Source organism: Anomaloglossus baeobatrachus, chromosome 3 (assembly GCF_048569485.1).
Source record: "Anomaloglossus baeobatrachus isolate aAnoBae1 chromosome 3, aAnoBae1.hap1, whole genome shotgun sequence".
NCBI classification, from domain to species: domain Eukaryota; kingdom Metazoa; phylum Chordata; class Amphibia; order Anura; family Aromobatidae; genus Anomaloglossus; species Anomaloglossus baeobatrachus.
In genome coordinates this window covers 591,091,073-591,115,320 of record NC_134355.1, presented here as the reverse complement: position 1 = coordinate 591,115,320, position 24,248 = coordinate 591,091,073, and the positions used below count along the sequence as shown (strand labels likewise).

General features: G+C 46.7%; 1 protein-coding gene across 1 annotated transcript in view; it reads right to left on the bottom strand.

The window, feature by feature from the left end:
* Window positions 1-358: 358 nt before the first annotated feature.
* Window positions 359-24,248, bottom strand: part of LOC142295623 (alpha-1,4-N-acetylglucosaminyltransferase-like) — a 63,669-nt gene continuing 39,779 nt past the window's right edge. The window contains exon 2 of the mRNA XM_075338723.1: window positions 359-1,720. Coding sequence (XP_075194838.1) covers window positions 1,130-1,720 — 591 coding nt within the window. The 3' untranslated portion in view covers window positions 359-1,129. The remainder of the gene's footprint in view (window positions 1,721-24,248) is intronic.

Below are 24,248 nucleotides of genomic sequence, written 5' to 3'. Positions count from 1 at the left end.
TTACTCCCAAATGCATTCAATGGGGTTAAGATCAGGGCTCTTTGTGGGTCAGTCAAGTCTTTTAACACAAATGCCTTTTTTGACTTTGTTTTGTCCAATAAGGCAGAGTCATGTGGGAAAAGAAATATACCTTCACCAAACTGTTCCCATAAAATTGGAAGCCAACAATTATCCAAAGAGTCTTGATATGCTAAAATTATCTCTTTAGGGAAGAAGGAGATAATCTCTAGTGCCACCTATTGGAAGTAGCAATCCTAAAAGTCAAAAGTGACTCTCCAACAAGCCTTGTCATATGACAAGGCTTGTTGGAGAGTCACTTTTGACTTTTAGGATTGCTACTTCCAATAGATGGCACTAGAGTTTGTCTCCTTCCTTCCTGAAGAGACAATTTGTATATTTCCCAGAGGAGCATTGCAGCTATATGACTTCTTACTGGCAGCCAGATTGGTTTGTCAGTCTCTGCAAGGAGAAGAGGTTTCCCCTTAGATCCCTTGATATGCTAAAACATTAAGATTTCCCTTTTTTGTAACTTAGGGGCACAAGCTATCTCTTAAAACCAGCCACATAGCATTATCTCTCATCCATCAAACTCTACATTTGGCACAATATGTCAGGGAGGTTATATTATCCTGGAATGTGCCAAACCCAGACTCGTCCATAAGATGCCAGATAGAAAAATGCAATCCATCGCTCCACAGAACGTTTCTGCTACTCCAGTGTCTAGTGGTGGCTGTTTTACACCACTTCATCCAAAGCCTCATATTGACTTATGATATAATGCTGGCACAGTAATAACAACATTCGTGCATTATGTGCTCAGTTGCTTGATACTTGTTGCAATTTCATGTGTATTAAAAAATAGATGTGTCCCATTATTTTTGTCCATGTAGCATATGTCAGGGGATATTACCATTGTGCCGCACCAGATGTTCACTCCAGATGTGTTAACTTAACCTTATGTTCAGGATCTTTTAATTAATGTGTTAAAAGTTGCTATACATTAACATATATAAGTCTATTCAGGGTAAATTTGTATAGGATTTGACAAATTAGTAGCGGAATTTCACAGTCGTTAACTGGATAACCTGGACTGATGTGCAAAAATAGGTTTATAAATAGTGGGTAGTGTTCAGAGGTAAGTTGTCTCATTCCTAAGTATTGAATTATATACAGAAGGACAGTATTCTTTGTAGAGATGTTCTACTAAGGTGTTATCTCCAGGAACCATTGTTAGTTTTGCACCTGAGTTCATGTAGTTCCAGAGATGCAAAGCATAGGAGTCATTGAAAGGTGGCATTTTGTCCCAAACCTTGTAATATTCTCTCCACGAAGAGTACGATATAGGGTAGAAGCATTGGGGATTGAAGAAGGTAATGTTTCCACACATGACATCTTCAGTTGTGTTAAAGTTGGGTATATCACAAAATGTTTTTAAAACACGGGTAAAGAGATATGGTCCTTGCTGTCCCCATATTCTGCTATCATAATTCTGAACAAAGTCCTCCATACATTTTTGGGTGAAATTATGATGAGAAGAAAATCCAAAAATACCATTGCTTGAGAACTGAGAAGATTGTGCAGCCAAGAAGTCCTTGTAGGGAATGCTTCGTATTGAGATGAAATCCGTATCCATATACATGCCCCCATGCTTCCAGATCAGAGCTAACCTGCAGGCATCAGAGCTGACGTGGGTCCAGTGCAACTGCTTTTGTGGATCAATCTGAAAGTAAAATGGATACAGTGAACTGATTTCCATCACACTATTATTATTTTTAAACTTTTCATTAATACTCTAAATTATTTGATAATTGCTGTATACAGGTTTATGAACTTGAAAGGGTTGTCTAAGACTTTTATATTGAAGAACTGTCCTTAAGATGTGTTATCGGTTGGGGTGTGACATCCAGCACCCATACCGATCAACTATTCACAATTCCGGAGGATAGATTACCTCTGTAAGGGTGCGCTCACACAAGCCGTATGACTCGCATTAGTATCTGCTCGCATCACCCGGTACGGCCTCACACTCTCCAGACAGGAGCGGGTTGGCATGTATTTCTATGCAGCTGAGATGCTCTTGTCCAGAGAGTGTGCGACTGCGCCGGGTGATGCGAGCAGATACTCGTGCTAGTCATATGGTTCGTGTGAGCGCACCCTTAATGCAATAGTGGCCATGGCCATGTACTATTGATCCATCCCCTGTTCAAATTAATAGGTTGCATTTAATTATGGAATCAGCATATTCTATAATGGTCATAAAAGGAATATGACTAGTGAGGACACTCAGGGGTTTCAATAGTTACAGAAATTATACCACAATAAATGTCCTTGGTTTAGAAAAGATGGAGATATAAATCTGTTGAATATATAGGGGTTTGTTTTGTTGGGAGGGGGATACAACTTTTGTTATAGGGCCCCATGATTTTTATATACACCACTGGGTAATGGGGTTATCTGGGTCTTTGCTTATTTTTTTTTATGGGGATAAGTACTTTCCGGGAGGTAGTTGCTAACTACCTGCCTGTTCTGCCTGTTGATTATTTTTACCGACTCGTAGTAGTCACAGAGTAGTCACAGAACTCTCCTTCCAGCAATTCTCTTGCATTCTTTGACCTCACATCAGTAGAGCAGTTGTTTCTCTTCTGGTCAGATCTGCTGACATTTACTTAGGTAGAGCCATTGAGCTAAGTTATTGGCTTCAGTCATGTCAACGTGAAGTCAGCATTGAAGACAATAACAGACATTAGGAGCAAGGGCAGTGACTCAACACTGGACCTGGAGAGGGTGGGTAAAGTGCAGCTGGGGAGAGAGGTTTTCTGAAAATGGAGAACCCCTTTAAGTAAAAAAATGAATTACAAGCTGTGTATATCCTATAAAATGGACTTTAACTTTGGATGGCTATCCAGATTTTTAACACAAATAAAAGAATACAATAGCAATCTGTAAGCATAAAGATATATGCAAACAGAGAATATATGAAATGTAAACTGCATTAATGTTACGTGGAACATACTGTGAAAAATTAAGGTACTTAATGCATAAATTGGCTAGTTCATGAGAGCCCATAAATTGCGGCAAGGTCACCTTTCTTTGATGGGACGCTATCCTAATTTCATGTCTCTCTTGGACTAAAAGTCTACAAATTTGTTTGCAAGTTGGATCTGGCATTAATTAAAAACACACTGAGGCTAATTTATGTACTAAGTATTTTCATCTTTCTAAGTATTTTCCATATAGCATTAATGAAGTTTAAAGGGAACCTCTCACCAGAATTTGGGCCTATAAACTGCGGCCACCACCATTGGGCTCTTATATACAGCATCCTAACATATTGTATATAACAGCCCAGGCCACTGTGTATATTGTAGAGCGCTGCCACACCCCAGGCCCTTGGGATACTCGGTTCGGGGCGGTGGATAATGGGGATCACCATCACAGGTGGCCGTGCCCGGTTCCGTTACCTGGGGGGGGGCGCTCGGTAACAGGATTATTTGGTATGTCACTTGTGACGCCACTGGCGGGTTGCAGTAATAAGATGTCCCGCCGCTGCTCTGGTTTTAGGGACAGATGGTATAGCAGCAAGTGTGTTCGCACACTCCGCCAGTAGGGGCTTAAGTCCCATGTAGGTGTGCTGCGCCAGTAATAAACACGACACAGTTCTTGCAGATTAACTGGTAATTTACTCACTGGATTTTGCAAGTGCAGTTTGGCACGGCTGGTTAACTGACTTTCCTTTGCCCCAGTGCTGACGTGAGTCCCAGTTGAGCCCTCCGTGCACATGCAGAGCTGATGGTCCCCTTGCCTGAAGCTGTTGGTGACCTGTGGCGCTCTGATCCTTTGTCTTTCCAGGCCCAGTATGACAGGTCTCGCGGTCCCTTGTGGGGTAGGCTACTTCTCTGTGCCCTCTCTCGGGTCCTATATATGAGGCTGTGTCCCTGAGCCTATGGGTGGTGTGGTACCCTGGAAGTCACCACACACGGCTGGATCAGCAGACCGCCTGCAGCTGTCATCTACTCTGGGGTCCAGTACCCCCTCGTGCGTAGTGCCTGGGATCTGTCTACCCTCAGGCTAATACCTCCTAGTCGCCTTTTGGGGGTCTCCTCACAATCCTCACACCCCTCTCACTCTCTAGCTCCTTTCAACTGTCACTCCTTCAACTGTCGTTTTTTCCTCTCTGACAACTCTGCCTATCAACACCTGTTGCTTCCCACAAGCCACACCCCTTTCCCAGGCTAACAGCTAAGGGATTGGTTCTCACATCTGACCACTGTTAACCCTCTACATGCTGCACCCAGGTCTCAGGGAATGTGCCCCTACCTGTGTGTGAGGTGTGGGTTGTCAGCATAGGGTGTTCCAGAAAGCCTTAGGATCCTGCAGATCACTGGGGTAGCATATCCCAGGGTGCTGCATATATCATAAAAAACACTTTATAATACTCACATAGAAGGTCACTGTGGTGCAGACTGGTCGAATGGGAGTCTATATTCTCTGGGACCGGAGCCTACTCTTTCGGCCATCTTGGTCCTCCTTCTGAAGCCGGCGTGCATGATGCATCCTATGTCATGAACACAGGCCGGTATTGAGGTCCTGCGCAGGCGAACTACAATACTTTGATCTGCCCTGCGCAGGACCTCAGTGCCGGCAAGTGTGTAGGATGCGTCATGCACGCCGGCTTCAGAAGAAGAACAAAGATGGCCGAAAGAGGAGGCGCTGATCCCGGAGAATGGAGACAATCATTCGACCAGTCTGCACCGGAGCAACCTTCTAGGTGAGTATTATAAAGTGTTTTTTATGTTCTACACAGTGTTAGGTCCGAGTGATGGTGGATCCTCTGGGACGTGTACCGGACTCCCCCAGTGAAGCAACCTGGAGCTAACCCCTATACAGGGACTGTCCAGTCACCCCACCAGAGGGCCTAGGTACACGGTAGCCGGAGTACTAGCGGAACCGGGGTAGCGTCCCACAGGGAAAGGGTAAAACGGAGTCTTTGGAGCCACAGAGTCCTCGGAGACAATTACGGGAGTCCAGTATGGGTGCCGGTTAGGAAGCTCAGGTGGGATCCGGGTTAGCTGGGTGTGATGGGAAGGCAGCTGGGTGAAGTCGGAGATACCAGAAAGGCACAGGCTGCCGAAACGGTGGTTGGATTCCCCGCCGACGGACACCGGAGAACCTCTTGGCAATACTGGATTCAGGGACCGGTTACGGAGGCAGAGCAGGCTCTACAGAAGAGACAAAGTTTTAGTACGAGTAAGGCACAAGGGACCTGGACTTCTAGCTTGCAAAACTCGACAAACAGGCGACGCCCTCCAGGCAGGAAGCTCCTAATATACCTGACCCTGACTGATGCAATATCCTGTTAGGGAGTGCAGGGCCTTTAAAAGGAGGCTAGAACCACAAGGTTAATGCTAGAGGTAGTAATAATTACCAAAAAACCACCAATTTACACTACTCTCAGAAAAAAATATATTTTATTCGATACATATTCTAAAACAGAACAATCGTGATGTTCTCTCTCTTATCATCAAGACCACAAATAAGACAAAGACAATTAGTGCAGGTGTTGACCAGTGTTCAACCCTCGCCAGAGGATAGGCTCAGGACAAATGGTTTGTAAGGGAGAACAGGGTACAGAGGTTTTCTTAGATAAGTATCAGGATACTCCTGCGCCACATGAATCCTACGTTATTTCTCCTGCGCATAATCCCAGGGTCCTCAACTTCTGTTCCTATCGATACGCTATCCCTCACTGTCCTAAAAGCCTATAGCGGGGGTGACCATCACCAGAAAAAAGTGATAAGGTGTAGTGCAGGACGGAACCACAATTAAACAAACAACATGACTGATTTCTGCGTTAGTTGTCAAGGTTCTTCAATGGGACACGGTTTCCCTTGCATAGGTTTACAACTGTTAGGTAAGAGTAAAGAGGTCCACTTAGCTTATGGACCCCCTCAAACTCTTCCGACGCGTTTCACCCCCCCTAACGCAATACAGGGGATCATCAGGGGATCAATTCTGAATCACTTCATTAATTATCACACACTGGGGACTATTCCTGAATTTCAGGCTAAGGCTTATTTCTTAGTTCATGTGTGACGTAGTTAAGGGAAGACTAGTTAGTCCGGCCAGATGTTACTGACTAGTCCCTGAGCTGGGATGTAATAGATTGTGCATGCAGTGGTGCTTGGTTTGTCTGGACGGATGAGACTATGTCCACTTTGACTTCAGCACCGAGTAGTGTACCGTATAGAGCAGAATAAGGCTGACAGTCCTGTCAGAGATGTCAAAAAACACACGGAATACGTTTTCTATTCTAGTGGTATGTCTGTGGATATCCTCATTATTCTGGACAATGTATGGTCACCGTTATTCCCTGTAAATGAAACCATATGCAGAGGAGGAGAAAACCAGTTAATGGAGCTTTGCCACCTTCCCCACGGACAAACCCTTTCTTTCCTTTTACAACATGTGGCACCCCAGGGTTGCCACAGTAACAACACAAAGGGTTAACTCCCCACACACAACACCAAGACCTCCTGGCCAGAAGGGGGAGACCAAGCTGCTTCCCTGTACATTCTGGTGGGGGGAGGAAATGGTCAGTAGTTTCAGTTTGGAAGTTCAGTGCAGAGGACTGAGGAGAAAGGATCTCTGCAGGTTGGAGCTGGCTTTAGCTCACCTCAGGATCCACTGACCAATTCCAGGCCTAGCTGAGGGTCTGAGGAAAGGAGAAAGCGTACACAGAGGAACATTCCTGGGAGACAGAGCATTGCTGAGTTCATCCCAGTGGAGCACACAGAACGGATGCTGGATCCGAGACTGCAGGTTACATACTGCACAGTTACCACCAGAGAAGTGAAGATTCCAGATCTTTCACCTGTACCACAGACACAAGCAACATAGGAGAGTTCAGGAACATACTAGGAAGGACTCGAGTTGCCTGTCAGGTCGGTACCTAGGAGCAGAGCAGAGCCAGCTGCATAGTTCATACCGCAGCAGGGCCACAGACACACAGTGCAGGCAAGGAAGCCAAAACGGCCCGGCTGGGTGGGAGAAGCCCTGAACCCCTCACAGACTCCGTGGACAGTACTCTGCTGAATACCATCATCAGTAAAAGACAAAGAAACTGCAAAACCGTGAGTCTGCCTGTTTATTGTGCTCGTGTCCTGCACTCCCCCCATAGACTAACATACTGCCCCGGGGAAAAGGCTCTACCCGTGGGGAGCCGTCCCATCTCAAGCTGCCTTCCATCACCCCGGAGGTTCTGCAGCAGCGGTGGTCATCTCTGATCACATTCCACGGGTGGCGTCACGAACATAACCCCCCTTTTTATTGTGGAACCAGGGAGCACGGACCGGGTCACGACACCGTGATCCCCTTTCCAGAAGCAACCCCTTGGCCCGGTTCTGGGTATCCCCTTAACCCCTGGCGACACAACTTTGGCGTCACGAACAGGATGCGGACTGGACCCGGCTGCAACCCGGGTGACGTGTGCCTGTAAAGACTTATTGCATCGCATAAAAGACTTGCACTGTGAATTGTTGCAACAAAGAACGGACTTTAAACTTTGCAAAGATACCTGGAAAAATCCAAAACATCATTGGTAAAATTTTCCAGGCGCCATCTTTAATCACGCCATTACCTGCTACGCGCGGGAAAACATCGCGCCTAAACTAAGACTCCGCCTACCGCTTGCAGAGGAGGTGCGCTCGGTGCTGCGACCCGAACGAAAACGCAGAAAAGTGTCCCAGGCTTGCTGTCAAGAAGACTGGTGAAATTAACTAAGGGGGCGCAAAGATGTCGCAGCAGGGAGACGCTGTTGTACCCGGCGGTGCAGCGGCACCTATCATGCCGTTCCTGATGCCGTACACCCCGGGTGCAGTGTGGCTGCCGCAGTACTCAGGTGAGCCCAACACACTTAATGACTTTATCGGAAAGCTAAAAATCTACTACAGCATGTACCCCCTGACAGAAACCCAGCGTGTTGGTATGCTTATGGGACAGTTAACCGGCAATGCCCAGCGGGAGGCTACATCCTGGCCGGACGATGCAAAGGACACTGTAGAGCATATAGTAGCTGGACTAAAAGCAGCTTTTGAATCCACTGCTGGCAGCTGGGCTAAAATGAGGTTCTTTGGATGCAAGCAAAAACCTAGAGAGAGCGCAAGAGACTTTGCCTTAAACTTACAGGAGGCGCTCAGAGCACTTAAATTAGCAGAACCTGCCTTAGCCCCTGGAGCAGATAAGCTGCTGATAGACCAATTCCTGGATGGACTCTCATCCCCTTCCCACCGGGGACAACTGAGCATGATGGTGATCCAGGATCCAGGACTAACATTTGCCCAGCTAAAGGATAGAGCCATCCGCCTCCAGCAGGTGGAGGAGCCGCAGGATATAGACTCTGTTCAACACCTTACAGTGGCACCCCAGCAGCCAGTAGTGCCAGTGACATCGGCCATGTCAGCGGCTGCTGCTAACCACCTGGAGCCGATCACTAATGAGGCTCTACATCAAAAGCTTGAAGCCCTTACAGACACTGTTGCTTCCATGGCTAGAATCGTCCAGGAGCTGCGTGGATCCAAGTCTGCACCCAAGATTGAGCTGGCGACCAGCAAGGAGGATGTCCCATGGATGAGGCCTAGGAGATACCAAGCGACGAGAGGACGACCCAGCGACCGCTACCAGCCGGATGGACAGCCCATTTGCCGCCGTTGCAATGAGCCATGTCACTTTGCCCGTGAATGTGCTTTAAATGGGGATCCCCTGGGGAGGCGGGCCGCTCCTCAGGAATGAACTCTCAAGGTCCTTCACCCTGGCACGACAAGTATGTGGGGGGACGTCCAGTCATCCCCATCGTGCTGGATGGCATTCCGCTCAATGCCTTGCTGGACACTGGTTCCCAAATAACATCAATTCCGCATGTCCTTTATAAGAGGTACTGGGCTGATTCAGACGTTAGCAGTGGTCCATCTAATGTTGCATTGAATATATGGGCTAGCAATGGTGAATTAGTACCACAGGTTGGTTTCAGAGAAATGACCATTAAGATTGGGAGAGTAGAATTGCAGAAACAAGGTATTATCATTGTTGATGTTGACCGACGAGAACGTGAACCAACTATGCTGCTAGGAATGAATGTAATTGAAAATTGTTTTGCAGAGGTAATTACTGTCTTGCAGCAGATCGTTGAGACTGCCAAACCTGGGCAACAGAGACTCCTGCAGAAGGAAATTAAAGACTTGATGCTGAAGCAGCAGGTAGAAATGTCAGGAGGTGAAATTGGCAGTGCAAGGGTAAGTGACCCAATACCTATTGTAATTCCTCCCAAAACAGAAATGCTGGTCTGGTGTAGAGCCGCAATAGGCATCAGAGGGCGAGACTATCAGGCCCTGGTAGAACCCGTGCACTCAGACAGTAGGCCCACTGTACTGACGGCCAGAGGAATAGTTGAGGTACATCGGGGAAGAGTGCCAATACGCCTTCTAAATTGTGGGGAAGATGAGGTCACCCTACCTAAGTATGCTACCATGGCTAAGCTATATACGGTTGATAACAACGCCATCACCACCGTTGAGCCCTTGAAGCCGTCAAATCAGGCGGAGGACAATGGCTCAGAGGGAAAGCTGGAGGATTGGTGCCAAAAGCTACATGTAGGTACCGATTCTACACCCTCCCATCAAAAGCATGGAGTATACAGGGTAGTGAAAGAATATGAACAAATATTCAGCAAACACCCATTAGACTTTGGGCAGATCAAAGGGGTAGAGCACACTATACCCACAGGTAACCATCCACCCATAAAGGAGAGGTATAGACCAGTACCACCGGCTCACTACCAATGCGCCAAAGACATGCTCAAAGAAATGAAAGAAGCAGGGGTAATAAGAGACAGTTGTAGCCCCTGGGCAGCCCCACTAGTGCTAGTTAAGAAAAAAGATGGGACCATGAGGATGTGCGTAGACTACAGACGGATCAACCGCATTACACACAAGGATGCATACCCATTACCTAGGATAGAAGAGTCATTGGCTGCATTAAAATCCGCTACTTACTTTTCCACCCTAGATCTGACTAGTGGGTATTGGCAAGTTCCTGTGGCAGAGGCTGACAAGGAGAAGACAGCGTTCACCACGCCGATGGGCCTCTGTGAGTTCAATTGTATGCCGTTTGGACTCTGCAACGCACCTGGAACCTTCCAGCGACTGATGGAGTGCTGTCTAGGACATAAGAACTTTGAAACTGTCCTCCTGTACCTGGATGACGTCATAGTCTACTCCAAGACCTATGAACAGCATCTACAAGACCTGGCAGAAGTGTTTGAAGCCTTATCTGGATATGGCATGAAAATCAAGCCATCCAAGTGTCACCTTCTAAAGCCAAGGGTACAGTACCTGGGACATGTCGTGAGCTCAGAAGGGGTAGCACCAGATCCTGAAAAAGTTACTGTGATAAGAGACTGGCCAAGACCCACCAGCGTGAAAGAGGTGAGGCAATTCCTGGGACTGGTGGGCTACTATAGAAGATTTATAAAAGGGTTCACGAAGCTAGCAGCTCCCCTACAAGACATCCTGGTAGGACAGTCAAAGAAGTCTGCAGCCCGAAATCCTGCTTTCCAGTGGAGTGATGAGAGAGAAGAGTCCTTTAAGAAGTTGAAGTGGGCACTGACAGGAGAAGAGATCCTGGCATATCCAGATTACCATCAACCCTTCATTTTGTACACGGATGCCAGCAACGTAGGACTGGGAGCAGTATTGTCTCAAAAGCAGGAAGGCAAGGAGAAAGTTATTGCCTTTGCAAGCAGGAAGCTCCGGCCTACAGAAAGAAATCCAGAGAATTACAGCTCCTTCAAGTTAGAACTACTGGCAGTAGTTTGGGCTGTAACAGAGCGTTTCAAACACTACCTGGCAGCTGCAGAATTTACCATCTTTACTGACAACAATCCGTTGACCCACCTGGACTCTGCAAAATTAGGTGCGCTGGAACAGCGATGGATAGCCCGACTGTCAAACTACAACTTTGTCATCAAGTACAGGGCAGGCCACAAGAATGGGAATGCAGATGCCTTATCCCGGATGCCACACTCGGGGAACGTGGAAGAGGAACCGGAGGGACTGGAAGAAATTGAGTTGCCGGCCTTTCACTGTCCTAAGGTGGGACGGTATCAACCAAGTGTCTACCAAAAACAACAGCAGGCAACTCTCAACCCATTAGCACACCACGGATGGGCTGACACACAAGACAGTGATCCAGCTGTGAAGCTAGTGAAAGAACTGCTTACACAACAAGGTGCATACCCTAATCAGAATGCCCCAGCTGAGACACAACATCTCTGGAAAGAGAGAGGTAAATTGTTCCTGTACCAAGGGAAGCTCTGTAGAAGGCACACCAATCCAAAAACACATGAGTTGGTCTGGCAGATCATCGTACCCAAGAGAGACGTCAAGATGGTTCTGGAAGCTTACCACGACGGTGCTGGTCATTTTGGTTGGAAAAAGTTGGAAGTGCTCTTAAGAGAAAGATTCTACTGGGTTGGCATGAGAAAATCAATTGAAGATTGGTGTAGAAAATGCGGACCGTGCAACCTCAGAAGAAAGGATCAACAGAACCAGAGAGCTCCACTCCAGTCCATAGTAACCAAGCAACCACTCGAGCTAGTCGCATTAGACCACGTCAAGTTGTCACCAAGCCGGTCTGGCTATGTCTATGCCTTAACCATCGTGGACCATTACTCACGCATCTTAGTGGTGGTACCCGTGAAAGACCTTACAGCTAGAACAGCAGCTAAAGCATTCCAGACGTACTTTTGCAGACCCCATGGTTACCCAGAACAAGTCCTTGCAGATCAAGGTCCAGCTTTCGAATCACAGATCTTCCAAGAATTCTGCAACATGTATGGCTGTAAAAAGATCCGCACAACAGCATACCATCCCCAAACAAATGGCTTATGTGAGAAGATGAACCATATTGTGATTGACCTGTTGAAGACCTTACCAGAGTCAGAAAGAAATCAATGGCCAGAGAAGTTGCCAGACCCAGTGGACTTGTACAATCATGTCCCGGTGAGTTCTACAAACTGCAGCCCCGCTTACCTCATGCGTGCAAGGCCCGGTAAACTGCCAATTGATTTAGATATGGGAATTCTGAAGCCAGATGCGGAAGTTCAAGAGTCCAATTGGGATACCCTACATCAGCAGCAGTATTGCCAAGTACAAGAGTGCGTAGAGAAAAGTCTCCAACAAGCTAGGGGAAGACAGGAGAGAACCTTCAACCAGCATGCTCTAGCAACCCCATTGCAACCTGGTGACCAAGTTCTCAAGAGGAAACGGCGCACAAACAAATTGGATAATCAGTGGGAAACCACCCCATATACAGTCTTACCATCCAGAATGGATAATCCCAAAGTGTGTCTCATCAGTAAGGATGAAGGAAGGACATCAGCTGTCGTGTCAAGAGATCAACTCAAACCATGTCCTGAAACCCTGAAGACACCAGAAGTCACCTTACCCGTACAGGTACAACCTGTCAAGAAGGAAGAAGATGTATTCCATACAGTCTTAGGAGATTTCCCAAAAACATGGCCAAATTACTATGGAGCAGTAGTAGTCCCAATGATCGCCTTCCCTCAAGTGGCGGAACCAGCATCAGAACTCGTACCACAAGAAGTATCAAGACAAGAAGAACTGGAAGTTGAAACCGTAGAGGAAGAACAGATTCCTGGTCCCAGTGAGCTTGCCAGTCCTACAGTCAGCCCCCCATCCTCACCAGTACCAGAAACACCAAATAGGTACACATCCACCCACACCATTATGCTAAGTACACCCAGTACAGCAACAGTACGCAGATCACAGCGTAGTACTCCGGGTCAGATACCAGCAAGATATAAAGACTAATGTGGAATTGCATATAAAGTGTATATATGTTATAATGTTTATATGAGAAACCGTAACAGTTTAGTGTACAGAAAAGGTGAGAGAAGAGTGGTGTAAGGTGGCAGCACGGAGAGTTACAACTTGATCACATTGTTGGTGGCCCGAGGGCCGTGAGGTCTACTGCACTTATGACCAGAGTAGAGACACCTTTAAGAAGCGTTTGGTTGTTTAAATGTTTATTTAATTGCAACGTTAAGACCAAAAGCCCAGTACCTACAGAGACTATACTGTATGAACACTTACATATTTTTGAACATTTTGGACTCTTTTTGAGCTTTAAGGTTTTTGTATTTTTTCCTTTTGAGACTCTGTATTTATATATACACTTGTTGTTCATAACTTGTTTGTTTCTTTCACAGTCCCGGAGTACTGTTCTTCACTAAGGGGGAATGTGGCACCCCAGGGTTGCCACAGTAACAACACAAAGGGTTAACTCCCCACACACAACACCAAGACCTCCTGGCCAGAAGGGGGAGACCAAGCTGCTTCCCTGTACATTCTGGTGGGGGGAGGAAATGGTCAGTAGTTTCAGTTTGGAAGTTCAGTGCAGAGGACTGAGGAGAAAGGATCTCTGCAGGTTGGAGCTGGCTTTAGCTCACCTCAGGATCCACTGACCAATTCCAGGCCTAGCTGAGGGTCTGAGGAAAGGAGAAAGCGTACACAGAGGAACATTCCTGGGAGACAGAGCATTGCTGAGTTCATCCCAGTGGAGCACACAGAACGGATGCTGGATCCGAGACTGCAGGTTACATACTGCACAGTTACCACCAGAGAAGTGAAGATTCCAGATCTTTCACCTGTACCACAGACACAAGCAACATAGGAGAGTTCAGGAACATACTAGGAAGGACTCGAGTTGCCTGTCAGGTCGGTACCTAGGAGCAGAGCAGAGCAGAGCCAGCTGCATAGTTCATACCGCAGCAGGGCCACAGACACACAGTGCAGGCAAGGAAGCCAAAACGGCCCGGCTGGGTGGGAGAAGCCCTGAACCCCTCACAGACTCCGTGGACAGTACTCTGCTGAATACCATCATCAGTAAAAGACAAAGAAACTGCAAAACCGTGAGTCTGCCTGTTTATTGTGCTCGTGTCCTGCACTCCCCCCATAGACTAACATACTGCCCCGGGGAAAAGGCTCTACCCGTGGGGAGCCGTCCCATCTCAAGCTGCCTTCCATCACCCCGGAGGTTCTGCAGCAGCGGTGGTCATCTCTGATCACATTCCACGGGTGGCGTCACGAACATAACCCCCCTTTTTATTGTGGAACCAGGGAGCACGGACCGGGTCACGACACCGTGATCCCCTTTCCAGAAGCAACCCCTTGGCCCGGTTCTGGGTATCCCCTTAACCCCTGGCGACACACAACACGCCTCTTCCCCTTTCCACCAGCATCTGTCCTTTTGCCACTCATGTTTATGTGCACTTAAAATGTTGTAGTAAAAATTCAGAGGTGGTGTAGATTGCAGCGGTGGTCTAGCTTTATTAACAGCAGAATAAACAACAATAATTATCCCTGACAATGCAACTACGGCCCTTAAACTGGCAGCATAAATTGCTAGTATAATGGCTTAGTAACAATGAGTTTGAGTGTGCAATGCAGGCAGACGTGCTGCAAATATCTTTGCACTACTGGGACTATACAGAAGTCCAATAGCCACGTTTAGGATGCCACTAAGTTCACTCAGTGTTTGCTAGTATAATGGCTTAGTTACAATGAGTTTGAGTGTGCAGTGCAGGCAGAGGTGCTGCAAATATCTTTGCACTAGTGGGACAATACAGAAGTCCAATAGCCACGTTTAGGATGCCACTACATTCACTCAGTGTTTGCTAGTATAATGGCTTAGTAACAATGAGTTTGAGTGTTCAATGCAGGCAGAGGTGCTGCAAATATCTTTGCACTACTGGGACTATACAGAAGTCCAAAAGCCACTTTTATGATGCCACTAAGTTCACTCAGTGTTTGCTAGTATAATGGCTTAGTTACAATGAGTTTGAGTGTGCAGTGCAGGCAGACGTGCTGCAAATATCTTTGCACTAGTGGGACTATACAGAAGTCCAATAACCATGTTTAGGATGCCACTAAGTTCACTCAGTGTTTGCTAGTATAATGGCTTAGTTACAATGAGTTTGAGTGTGCAATGCAGGCAGACGTGCTGCAAATATCTTTGCACTACTGGGACTATACCGAAGTCCAATAGCCACGTTTAGGATGCAACTAAGTTCACTCAGTGTTTGCTAGTATAATGGTTTAGTTGCAATGAGTTTGAGTGTGCAGTGCAGGCAGACGTGCTGCAAATATCTTTGCACTAGTGGGACTATACAGAAGTCCAATAGCCAGGTTTAGGATGCCACTAAGTTCACTCAGTGTTTGCTAGTATAATGGCTTAGTTACAATGAGTTTGAGTGTGCAATGCAGGCAGACGTGCTGCAAATATCTTTGCACTACTGGGACTATACAGAAGTCCAATAGCCACGTTTAGGATGCCACTAAGTTCACTCAGTGTTTGCTAGTATAATGGTTTAGTAACAATGAGTTTGAGTGTTCAATGCAGGCAGACGTGCTGAAAATATCTTTGCACTAGTGGGACTATACCGAAGTCCAATAGCCACGTTTAGGATGCCACTAAGTTCACTCAGTGTTTGCTAGTATAATGGCTTAGTAACAATGAGTTTGAGTGTGCAATGCAGGCAGACGTTTGCTAGTATAATGGCTTAGTAACAATGAGTTTGAGTGTTCAATGCAGGCAGACGTGCTGAAAATATCTTTGCACTAGTGGGACTATACCGAAGTCCAATAGCCACGTTTAGGATGCCACTAAGTTCACTCAGTGTTTGCTAGTATAATGGCTTAGTTACAATGAGTTTGAGTGTGCAGTGCAGGCAGACGTGCTGCAAATATCTTTGCACTAGTGGGACTATACAGAAGTCCAATAGCCACGTTTAGGATGCCACTAAGTTCACTCAGTGTTTGCTAGTATAATGGCTTAGTAACAATGAGTTTGAGTGTGCAATGCAGGCAGACGTGCTGCAAATATCTTTGCACTAGTGGGACTATACAGAAGTCCAATAGCCACGTTTAGGATACCACTAGGTTCACTCAGTGTTTGCTAGTATAATGGCTTAGTAACAATGAGTTTGAGTGTGCAATGCAGTCAGACGTGCTGCAAATATCTTTGCACTAGTGGGACAATACAGAAGTCCAATAGCCACGTTTAGGATGCCACTAAGTTCACTCAGTGTTTGCTAGTATAATGGCTTAGTTACAATGAGTTTGAGTGTGCAGTGCAGGCAGACGTGCTGCAAATATCTTTGCACTAGTGGGACTATACAGAAGTCCAATAGCCACGTTTAGGATGCCACTAAGTTCACTCAGTGTTTGCTAATATAATGGCTTAGTAACAATGAGTTTGAGTGTGCAATGCAGGCAGACGTGCTGCAAATATCTTTGCACTACTGGGACTATACAGAAGTCCAATAGCCACGTTTAGGATGCCACTAAGTTCACTCAGTGTTTGCTAATATAATGGCTTAGTAACAATGAGTTTGAGTGTGCAATGCAGGCAGACGTGCTGCAAATATCTTTGCACTAGTGGGACTATACAGAAGTCCAATAGCCACGTTTAGGATGCCACTAAGTTCACTCAGTGTTTGCTAGTATAATGGCTTAGTAACAATGAGTTTGAGTGTGCAATGCAGGCAGACGTGCTGCAAATATCTTTGCACTAGTGGGACTATACAGAAGTCCAATAGCCACGTTTAGGATGCCACTAAGTTCACTCAGTGTTTGCTAGTATAATGGCTTAGTTACAATGAGTTTGAGTGTGCAGTGCAGGCAGACACACACACAGTATATACTGTATACGCACAATATATGGTTGTATAAAAATAAATAATTTAAAGAAATGACGTAGCGCTCAGCTTTATTTTTGATTCTCAGCGCAGATAAAGCGGATGGCTACGTGCTGCCACCCCCATCTGCTTGCCTTTACCTTGGCTAGCAATCAAAATACAGGGAAGCCAATTATTTTTTTTTAATTATTTAAGAAAATAATTAAAAACAAATTGTGGGCTCCCGCTGTATTTTATCACCAATCAGGTAAAAACAGGCAGCTGGGGACTGGGATTCTCCACAGCTACCACTGGAAATGGCGCATTGTTTCTTAGCGTTATTTCCAGGTGCTTTACTCGGCTCATACAGCAGCCCTGATGGCATTGCCATGCTGGGTAATAAAGGGATTAATACCAGCTTTGTATTGTCTGCTGGTACTAAGCCCGAAATTCATGGTGTCATGCCAAATTAGACATGGCCACCATGAATTTCCAGTAAACTGTAAAAAAAGAACACAAAACATTAGAAATAACATAAAAAATTATTTAGAGACTCCTTCTTTATTATAAAAAACTACTTAGTCCGACACAGTCCACAGGGAGAGCCATGTCAGCTCTGCTTTATCGCTCTTTCCAGACAAATGTCTATACAGAGCGAGCAGCAGGCTGACACTGAGGGTATGATTCCAATTGTGTATGAATCCTTCGAGTCTCACATCAGTATCACCCATCACGGCGCACACTCTCCTGACAGGAGCGCCTCAGCTGTATGGAAATACATGCAGCTGACCCGCTCCTGTCAGGAGAGTGAGCACCGCGCCGGGTGATACTGCTGCGAGACTCGCACAGTGACACTCAAAGTTCAATCGAGTCCATGGCTCATGGACTCAGGTGAACCCTGACGTCACCGCAAACACGGCCGAAAATAGCCGACGACTGCCGAGTGATGAGCAATGAAGTGAATACCACTGGAAGTTAATGATCGGACGCGGAAGGAGAAGCGGAGGGAGACATCGGCTGAGCGGGTCTACAGGATGCGTCGCGGGAACAGTAAGGCTGTGTGCGCACGCTGTGTTTTTTCCCTCGTTTACGCAGCGTTTAAAACAGCAGCGTAAATGCATGTGTTCTGCTTCCTCAGCAGTCTGAGAAGTCAGCAAATTCGTACGTTGCTTTTTTAAACACAGCATGTTGGATGCCAAATATTTGACAAAATCGATGCATTTAAAAAAGCAGCATGTCACTTCTTTTGTGCATTTTGGTTGCATTTTCCACCCATTGAAATCAATGAGGTGTGTCAAAACGCAACCAAAATGTTCAGCTGTGCGCTTGCACTGCATTTTTGTTGCGTTCTGCATGCTTTTTTGATAAACAAATTGCATGTCTTTCGGTCTCTCTTTCTCTCTGTCGGTATCGGTCTCTCTCTCTGTCGGTTGGTCGGTCGTTCTCCCTCTCTGTCGGTCTCTCCCTCTCTCTTTCATACTCACCGATCACCAATCAGTCGTGCAGCGCTGCAATTGTCACAAAGCTCCGGCAGCTTCTCCAGCTTTGAAAATCCCGGCCGCTCATTATGCCATCTCGTATTCACTGCTTTCTCCACTCACCGGTGCCTATGATTGGCTGCATTCAGATGAGCCCCCACGTGAATGACAGCTGTCTCACTTCAACCAATCACAGCCGCCAGTGGGCAGCTCTATATCGTGCAATAAAATAAATAAATAAGTGATTTATAAAATGGCATGCGGTTCCCCCCAATTTTGATACCAGCCAAGGTAAAGCCACATGGCTGAATGCTGGGATTATCAAGATGGGGAGCCCCACGTTATAGGGAGCCCCCCCAGCCTAAAAATATCAGCCAGCAGCCGCCCGGAATTGCCGCATCCATTAGAGGCGACAGTCCCGGGGCTCTACCCGGCTTATCCCAGATTACCCTGGTGCGGTGGCAATCGGGGTAATAAGGAGTTAATGGCAGCAGCCCATAGCTGCCACTAAGTCCTAAGTTAATCATGGCAGGCGTCTCCCTGAGATACCTTCCATGATTAACCTGTAAGTTAAAGAAAATAAACACACACATCCAAAAAATCCTTTATTTGGAATAAAAGACAAGCTCTATGGGGATGTAGGGATGTAGCAGAGCCGAGTGAGAACACACTGTCAAAAATGCATTTGAAACAAATTCAAAATGCATCCAAAATGCATGCGTTTTGGATGCATGTTTTTTGTCAAACGCAGTGTTTACAGTTGTCAAGACGCTGCAGTTTATGTGTCAAGCTAGAATGCAGTGTGCCCACATAGCCTAAGGCGGGCTTTGCACACTACGACATCGCAGGTGCGATGTCGGTGGGGTCAAATTGAAAATGACGTACTTCCGGCATCGCATGCGACATCGTAGTGTGTAAAGGCTCGATGATACGATTAACGAGCGCAAAAGCGTCGTAATCATATCATCGATGCAGCGTCAACGAAATCCATAATTACGCTGACGCAACGGTCCGATGTTGTTCCTCGCTCCTGCGGCAGCACACATCGCTGTGTGTGAAGTCGCAGGAGCGAGGAACATCTCCTACCGGCATCACCGCGGCTTCCGTAGAATATGCGGAAGGAAGGAGGTGGGCGGGATGTTTACATCCTGCTCATCTCCGCCCCTCCACTCCTATTGGCCGCCTGCCGTGTGACGTTGCAGTGATGCCGCACGACCCGCCCCCTTAATAAGGAGGTGGGTCGCCGGCCAGAGCGACGGTCGCAGGACAGGTGAGTCCATGTGAAGCTGCCGTAGCGATAATGTTCGCTACGGCAGCTATCACAAGGATATCGCATTTGCGACGGGGGCGGGGACTATCGCGCTAGGCATCGCAGCATCGGCTTGCGATGTCGTAGTGTGCAAAGTGCCCCTAAGTATAATCATAATGTTTTTTATTAATGTGCTTTTTTTACAGCCCCTGGACCCGAACTGTAACACTAGCTTCCCAGAAAGCTCGTGTTCGGGATCATGTGCATGAACACTATGTGTTCAGTAAGGACCCCGAACTTTATATTTCGGGTTCGCCCATCACTACTCTTTACTACAGCATTGCGGCATTTTGACCCTTTTCTGTATTCCACTCTTTGTCAGATTATGTAGAGCTATACTCCTATTGGGTCTTTGTAGACACACAAGATTAGCAGGTGATAAACTATAATTTTAAGCAAGAAAATATATATTAAATTATTGAATTAGTAAGGCATCTTCACTTCTGGAAATGTTAACAAAGTGTTTTATGCTATATTGTACCTTGTGTAATATACACGTACGTCTATTATCTATGTAGTTATCAGAGAGATGGGAGATGGAGAATATATATATATATATATATATATATATATATATATATATATATATATACACTGTACAGACACATGAATAGCACATTTCTGTAGTCGACATGGTTGACAGTTAAACTCATTAATAAAGCTTTAACTAAGGAAAGCAAATGTTTAAACATAATACAACATCAAAGAAGAAGAAAGATTTTGTCAAGTAGCAATGGAGCAGCTGTCAAACATAATAAGCCTGTGGTTAAAGGGAACCTGTCAGGTCAGAGATCACTATTAACCTGCAGATATAAGATTAATCTGAAGGTTAATAGAATTCTGAAGGTGTACTGCTGTTTTACTGAAAGTGCAGTACATGAGAGAAAATGTATTTTGTTCCTCTCAGGAACTGCTGACCTTCAGTCATATAGGTGTGCTACAATCACCGCTCTCTACTGTGAGCGGTGGCTGAAAGGCCTCCTTCACACGTCCGTGTCTACGGTACGTGTTTGGTCCGTTTCCTCATGTGCCAGAGACACTGACATACGTAGACCCATTAAAATCAATGGTTCTGCGCTCACGTGCATGTTTTGCCATGGACCATGTGGGTCATACATGTGCCCGTGTTCTCCACACGTAGATGTAGCACCCAGGGATATGGGGTACTCGGTTCCGGGCAGTGACTCTCTTGGGAATGTCACGGGGATGGCCGTTTCCCGGTTATATGCCCTGGGACCTTTTTGTAATGGGGATATTTACAGTGGATTGTTGATAAAGTTTATACGTGACACCACTTGCGGTGTTGCGGCTAAGTTTAGGGAGTCACCGGTGCAGAATGTCTCTACTGGGGCTGGTGGTATCAGCAGCTAGTATTGTAGTCCCTCCGCAAGTAGGGTTTTGTCCCACAGGGTGTATCGTGCAGTGGGCGTCAGAAGAAGGGAGTCCAGACATGTATTCAGTGCAACGGGTTTACTCACTTGAGATGTTAACTTGTTGCCCGAGGCCGGTTGATTTCTCCTTCAGGTCCCCTTCATCCCAGTGCCAGTCTGGTTCTCTGTTACCTTCTTTCCCTGCACCTGTCTCTGGTAAGTGGGTCTCCATGGTATAGAACACTTGAAGTCCTCGTTCTGTGGTTTGTCCACTTCGGTTCGCCTGATAGTAGCGTGAACCCTGTGGGGTTGGAGTCTGTGGTCCTGTCTCCGGTTTTTCCTTTGCTACTGAGTCTTTGGATTTTTTAGGGTCAGCAAGGTCCTTGATGGTCCCCTTTGCTGTGCAGGTGTTAACAGGTCGGCTTAAAGCTTTTTCCTGTCCTAGGGTCCTGTACCCCGTTGGTTCATAGTTCCGGTAGTACTCCACCGTACTCCACTGGCAACCACTTCTTCTGGGTACCAGGTCACCGTCAACCTGAGTCAGGACGCTGCTCAGTCACACCTTCACCCTTCCACTGTCAGCACTGTTCTCACTGTGTCTGCTTTCTTTCACTGCAGACTTCCTTCTCATTACTGCCTTCCTGTGTTCCCGACTACTCTCCACAGTCTGCCCCTCCCACCTGGTCAACTAGTGGACTGGAGTGGCTCCATCTCTAGGTGGCCATCCATTGGTCCTACCCTAGCTCAGAACCATTGTATGGGGGATTTGTTGGGGAAAACTGGGTTTACCTGGGTTTTTGGTGTTACCGGCACTGAGGTTTTGGGTCCCTAAGGGGGTAAGCCCTGCATCCCGGTGGGTATGCAGAACCTTGTAGCACCCTGATGGCTTCAGGGGCGCTACATAGACATGTCCGTTTTTCTTCGGCATCACGGGTGTCACATGGACCACACACGGACCGCACGGATGTGATCCATATGACACGCCATGCTCTGGAGAAAACACACGTGTCTGTGAAATAAAATGATTTTCCATACTCACTTTCTCCAGCCCTGCAGTCTCTGCCGCTGCTGTCACTTGCTTTCGATCCCCGCTCATTATCCTCATTGCATATTCACCCCACTGCGAGCCGGAAGCTGCAGCAGCGGGGAGTCAGCAGGAATGGAGCCTGTAGATCAGCACCACGGACAGCAACGCCAGGGGCAGGTGAGCAGAAAGTTCCTGTTCTCCGTGTGTTAGCACAAATAGCACACGAACACACATTGTGCCATAAAAACGGCACACGGAGGGCAATACGCACCTTTGACACGTCCTTGAAAAACGTGCGTGATTTTCCCGACGTGAAAGAGGCCTAAGGCCCGTTTCACACGTCAGTGAAAAACACAGACGTTTTTCACTGGCGTGTAAAACACGCACATGTCCCTGCGTGTGCCGAAAATCACGGCACACGTGGGTTGTCTAAGTGCAATCCGGGCTCCGTTCTCCGTGGCCCGTGATTGCACTTAGAGATTCACTCACCTGGCCCGCTCCCGCTGTCCGTGGTGCTGAATCCTCCCGCGACGCAGCATCCGGCTGGCAGTGACCCCTGCAGGAGCTGCTTCCGGGTCGGCTGTGTCGCGCATAATGAATATGCGCGACAGTAATCAGCCGGCACAGAAGGAGCAGGGAGAACGGGCTGCAGAGGACATCGCTGGACGCCGGGTGAGTTAAAATGTTTATTATTTTAAAAGCACGTTTTTTTCTGGCACGTGTTTCACGGACCACACCACTGCGTGGTCCGTGGAACATCAGTGATGCCAGAAAAAAATGGACATGTCTCCGTGCAGCAATCACGCACACGCGGGTACGCTGCACGGAGACACGTGCAGTGACAAATCACTGACGTGTGAGCAGACCCATTCATTAGAATGGGTCTGCGTATGTCAGTGATTCTGGTACGTTTAAAAAAAAGCACAAACGTACCGTGATTTATTTATTTATTTATACCGTGTCTCCGTGCAGCGTACCCGCGTGTGCATGATTGCTGCACGGAGACATGTCCATTTTTTTCTGGCATCACTGATGTTCCACGGACCACGCAGTGGTGTGGTCCGTGAAACACGTGCCAGAAAAAAATGTGCTTTTAAAATAATAAACATTTTAACTCACCCGGCGTCCAGCGATGTCCTCTGCAGCCCGTCCTCCCTGCTCCTTCTGTGCCGGCTGATTACTGTCGCGCATATTCATTATGCGCGACACAGCCGACCCGGAAGCAGCTCCTGCAGGGGTCACCGCCGGCCGGATGCTGCGTCGTGGGAGGATTCAGCACCACGGACAGCGGGAGCTGGCGCAGGTGAGTGAATCTCTAAGTGCAATCACGGGCCACGGAGAACGGAGCCCGGATTGCACTTAGACAACCCACGTGTGCCGTGATTTTCGGCACACGTAGGGACATGTGCGTGTTTTACACGCCAGTGAAAAACGTCTGTGTTTTTCACTGACGTGTGAAACGGGCCTTAGGCTGTGTATGCATCTTGCATTTTTTGCCACTTTTTTTGCTACAGTTTGTTGCCCAAAACTGCATGCTTTTCCTTCTCCCAGCAATGTCTATGAGAATTAAAAATGCTGTCCACATTTCTTTTATTTTTGCCTGTAGTTTTGGGTTGACAAATAACTGCAGCATGTCAATGCTTTGTTTGTTTCTGTCCTGTGTTTTTTTAGCCCTTCCAGCCATTGATTTCACTAAAAAAAAAAAACATACACTGAAAATACGCAAAAAAAATATGCAAAAAATGCCCCAAAAATGCAAGCGTTTTTTTTTGCCACAGGTTCTGGCAAAAGATTAGCTTTTCTGCCACAAAGTGCATTTTTTTGTGAATGAATTTTCTGCATCATGCGTACATAGCCTAAGCATGACCAGGCATTTTGACTGACAGAAGGCTCGGTAGTGCAGCATCAGTAAAGAGGCAGTAGTCAAAGTAGCATACATGTATGAGTGAAAGCCAGTGATTTCTCCTGAGAGAAGTAACATTCATTTTCCCCAATGTCAACTGCAATAAACCAATACTATGCATTCACTATGTCTATCAGAATGACAGCAATATATTTCCTGTAGTTGTAATCCTGTGATCCGGTCCATGGAACCTTCTGAATTCGAATGCAAATTCCATCAACAACAACATAGTATAAAAACACAGCAGCTTCCAAAAACTTTTCAACAATTTCTATCCATTGTTGCTTTTACAGATGTGGATTAAAGTCATCATGAAGAACAGTGTCCTGTGTTTCGGTGAAAATTGTTGATTTACCAAGCCGGTATTGGTGAAAAATATTTTTTTGCAGTTGCAAGAAATATGTTAAGAAA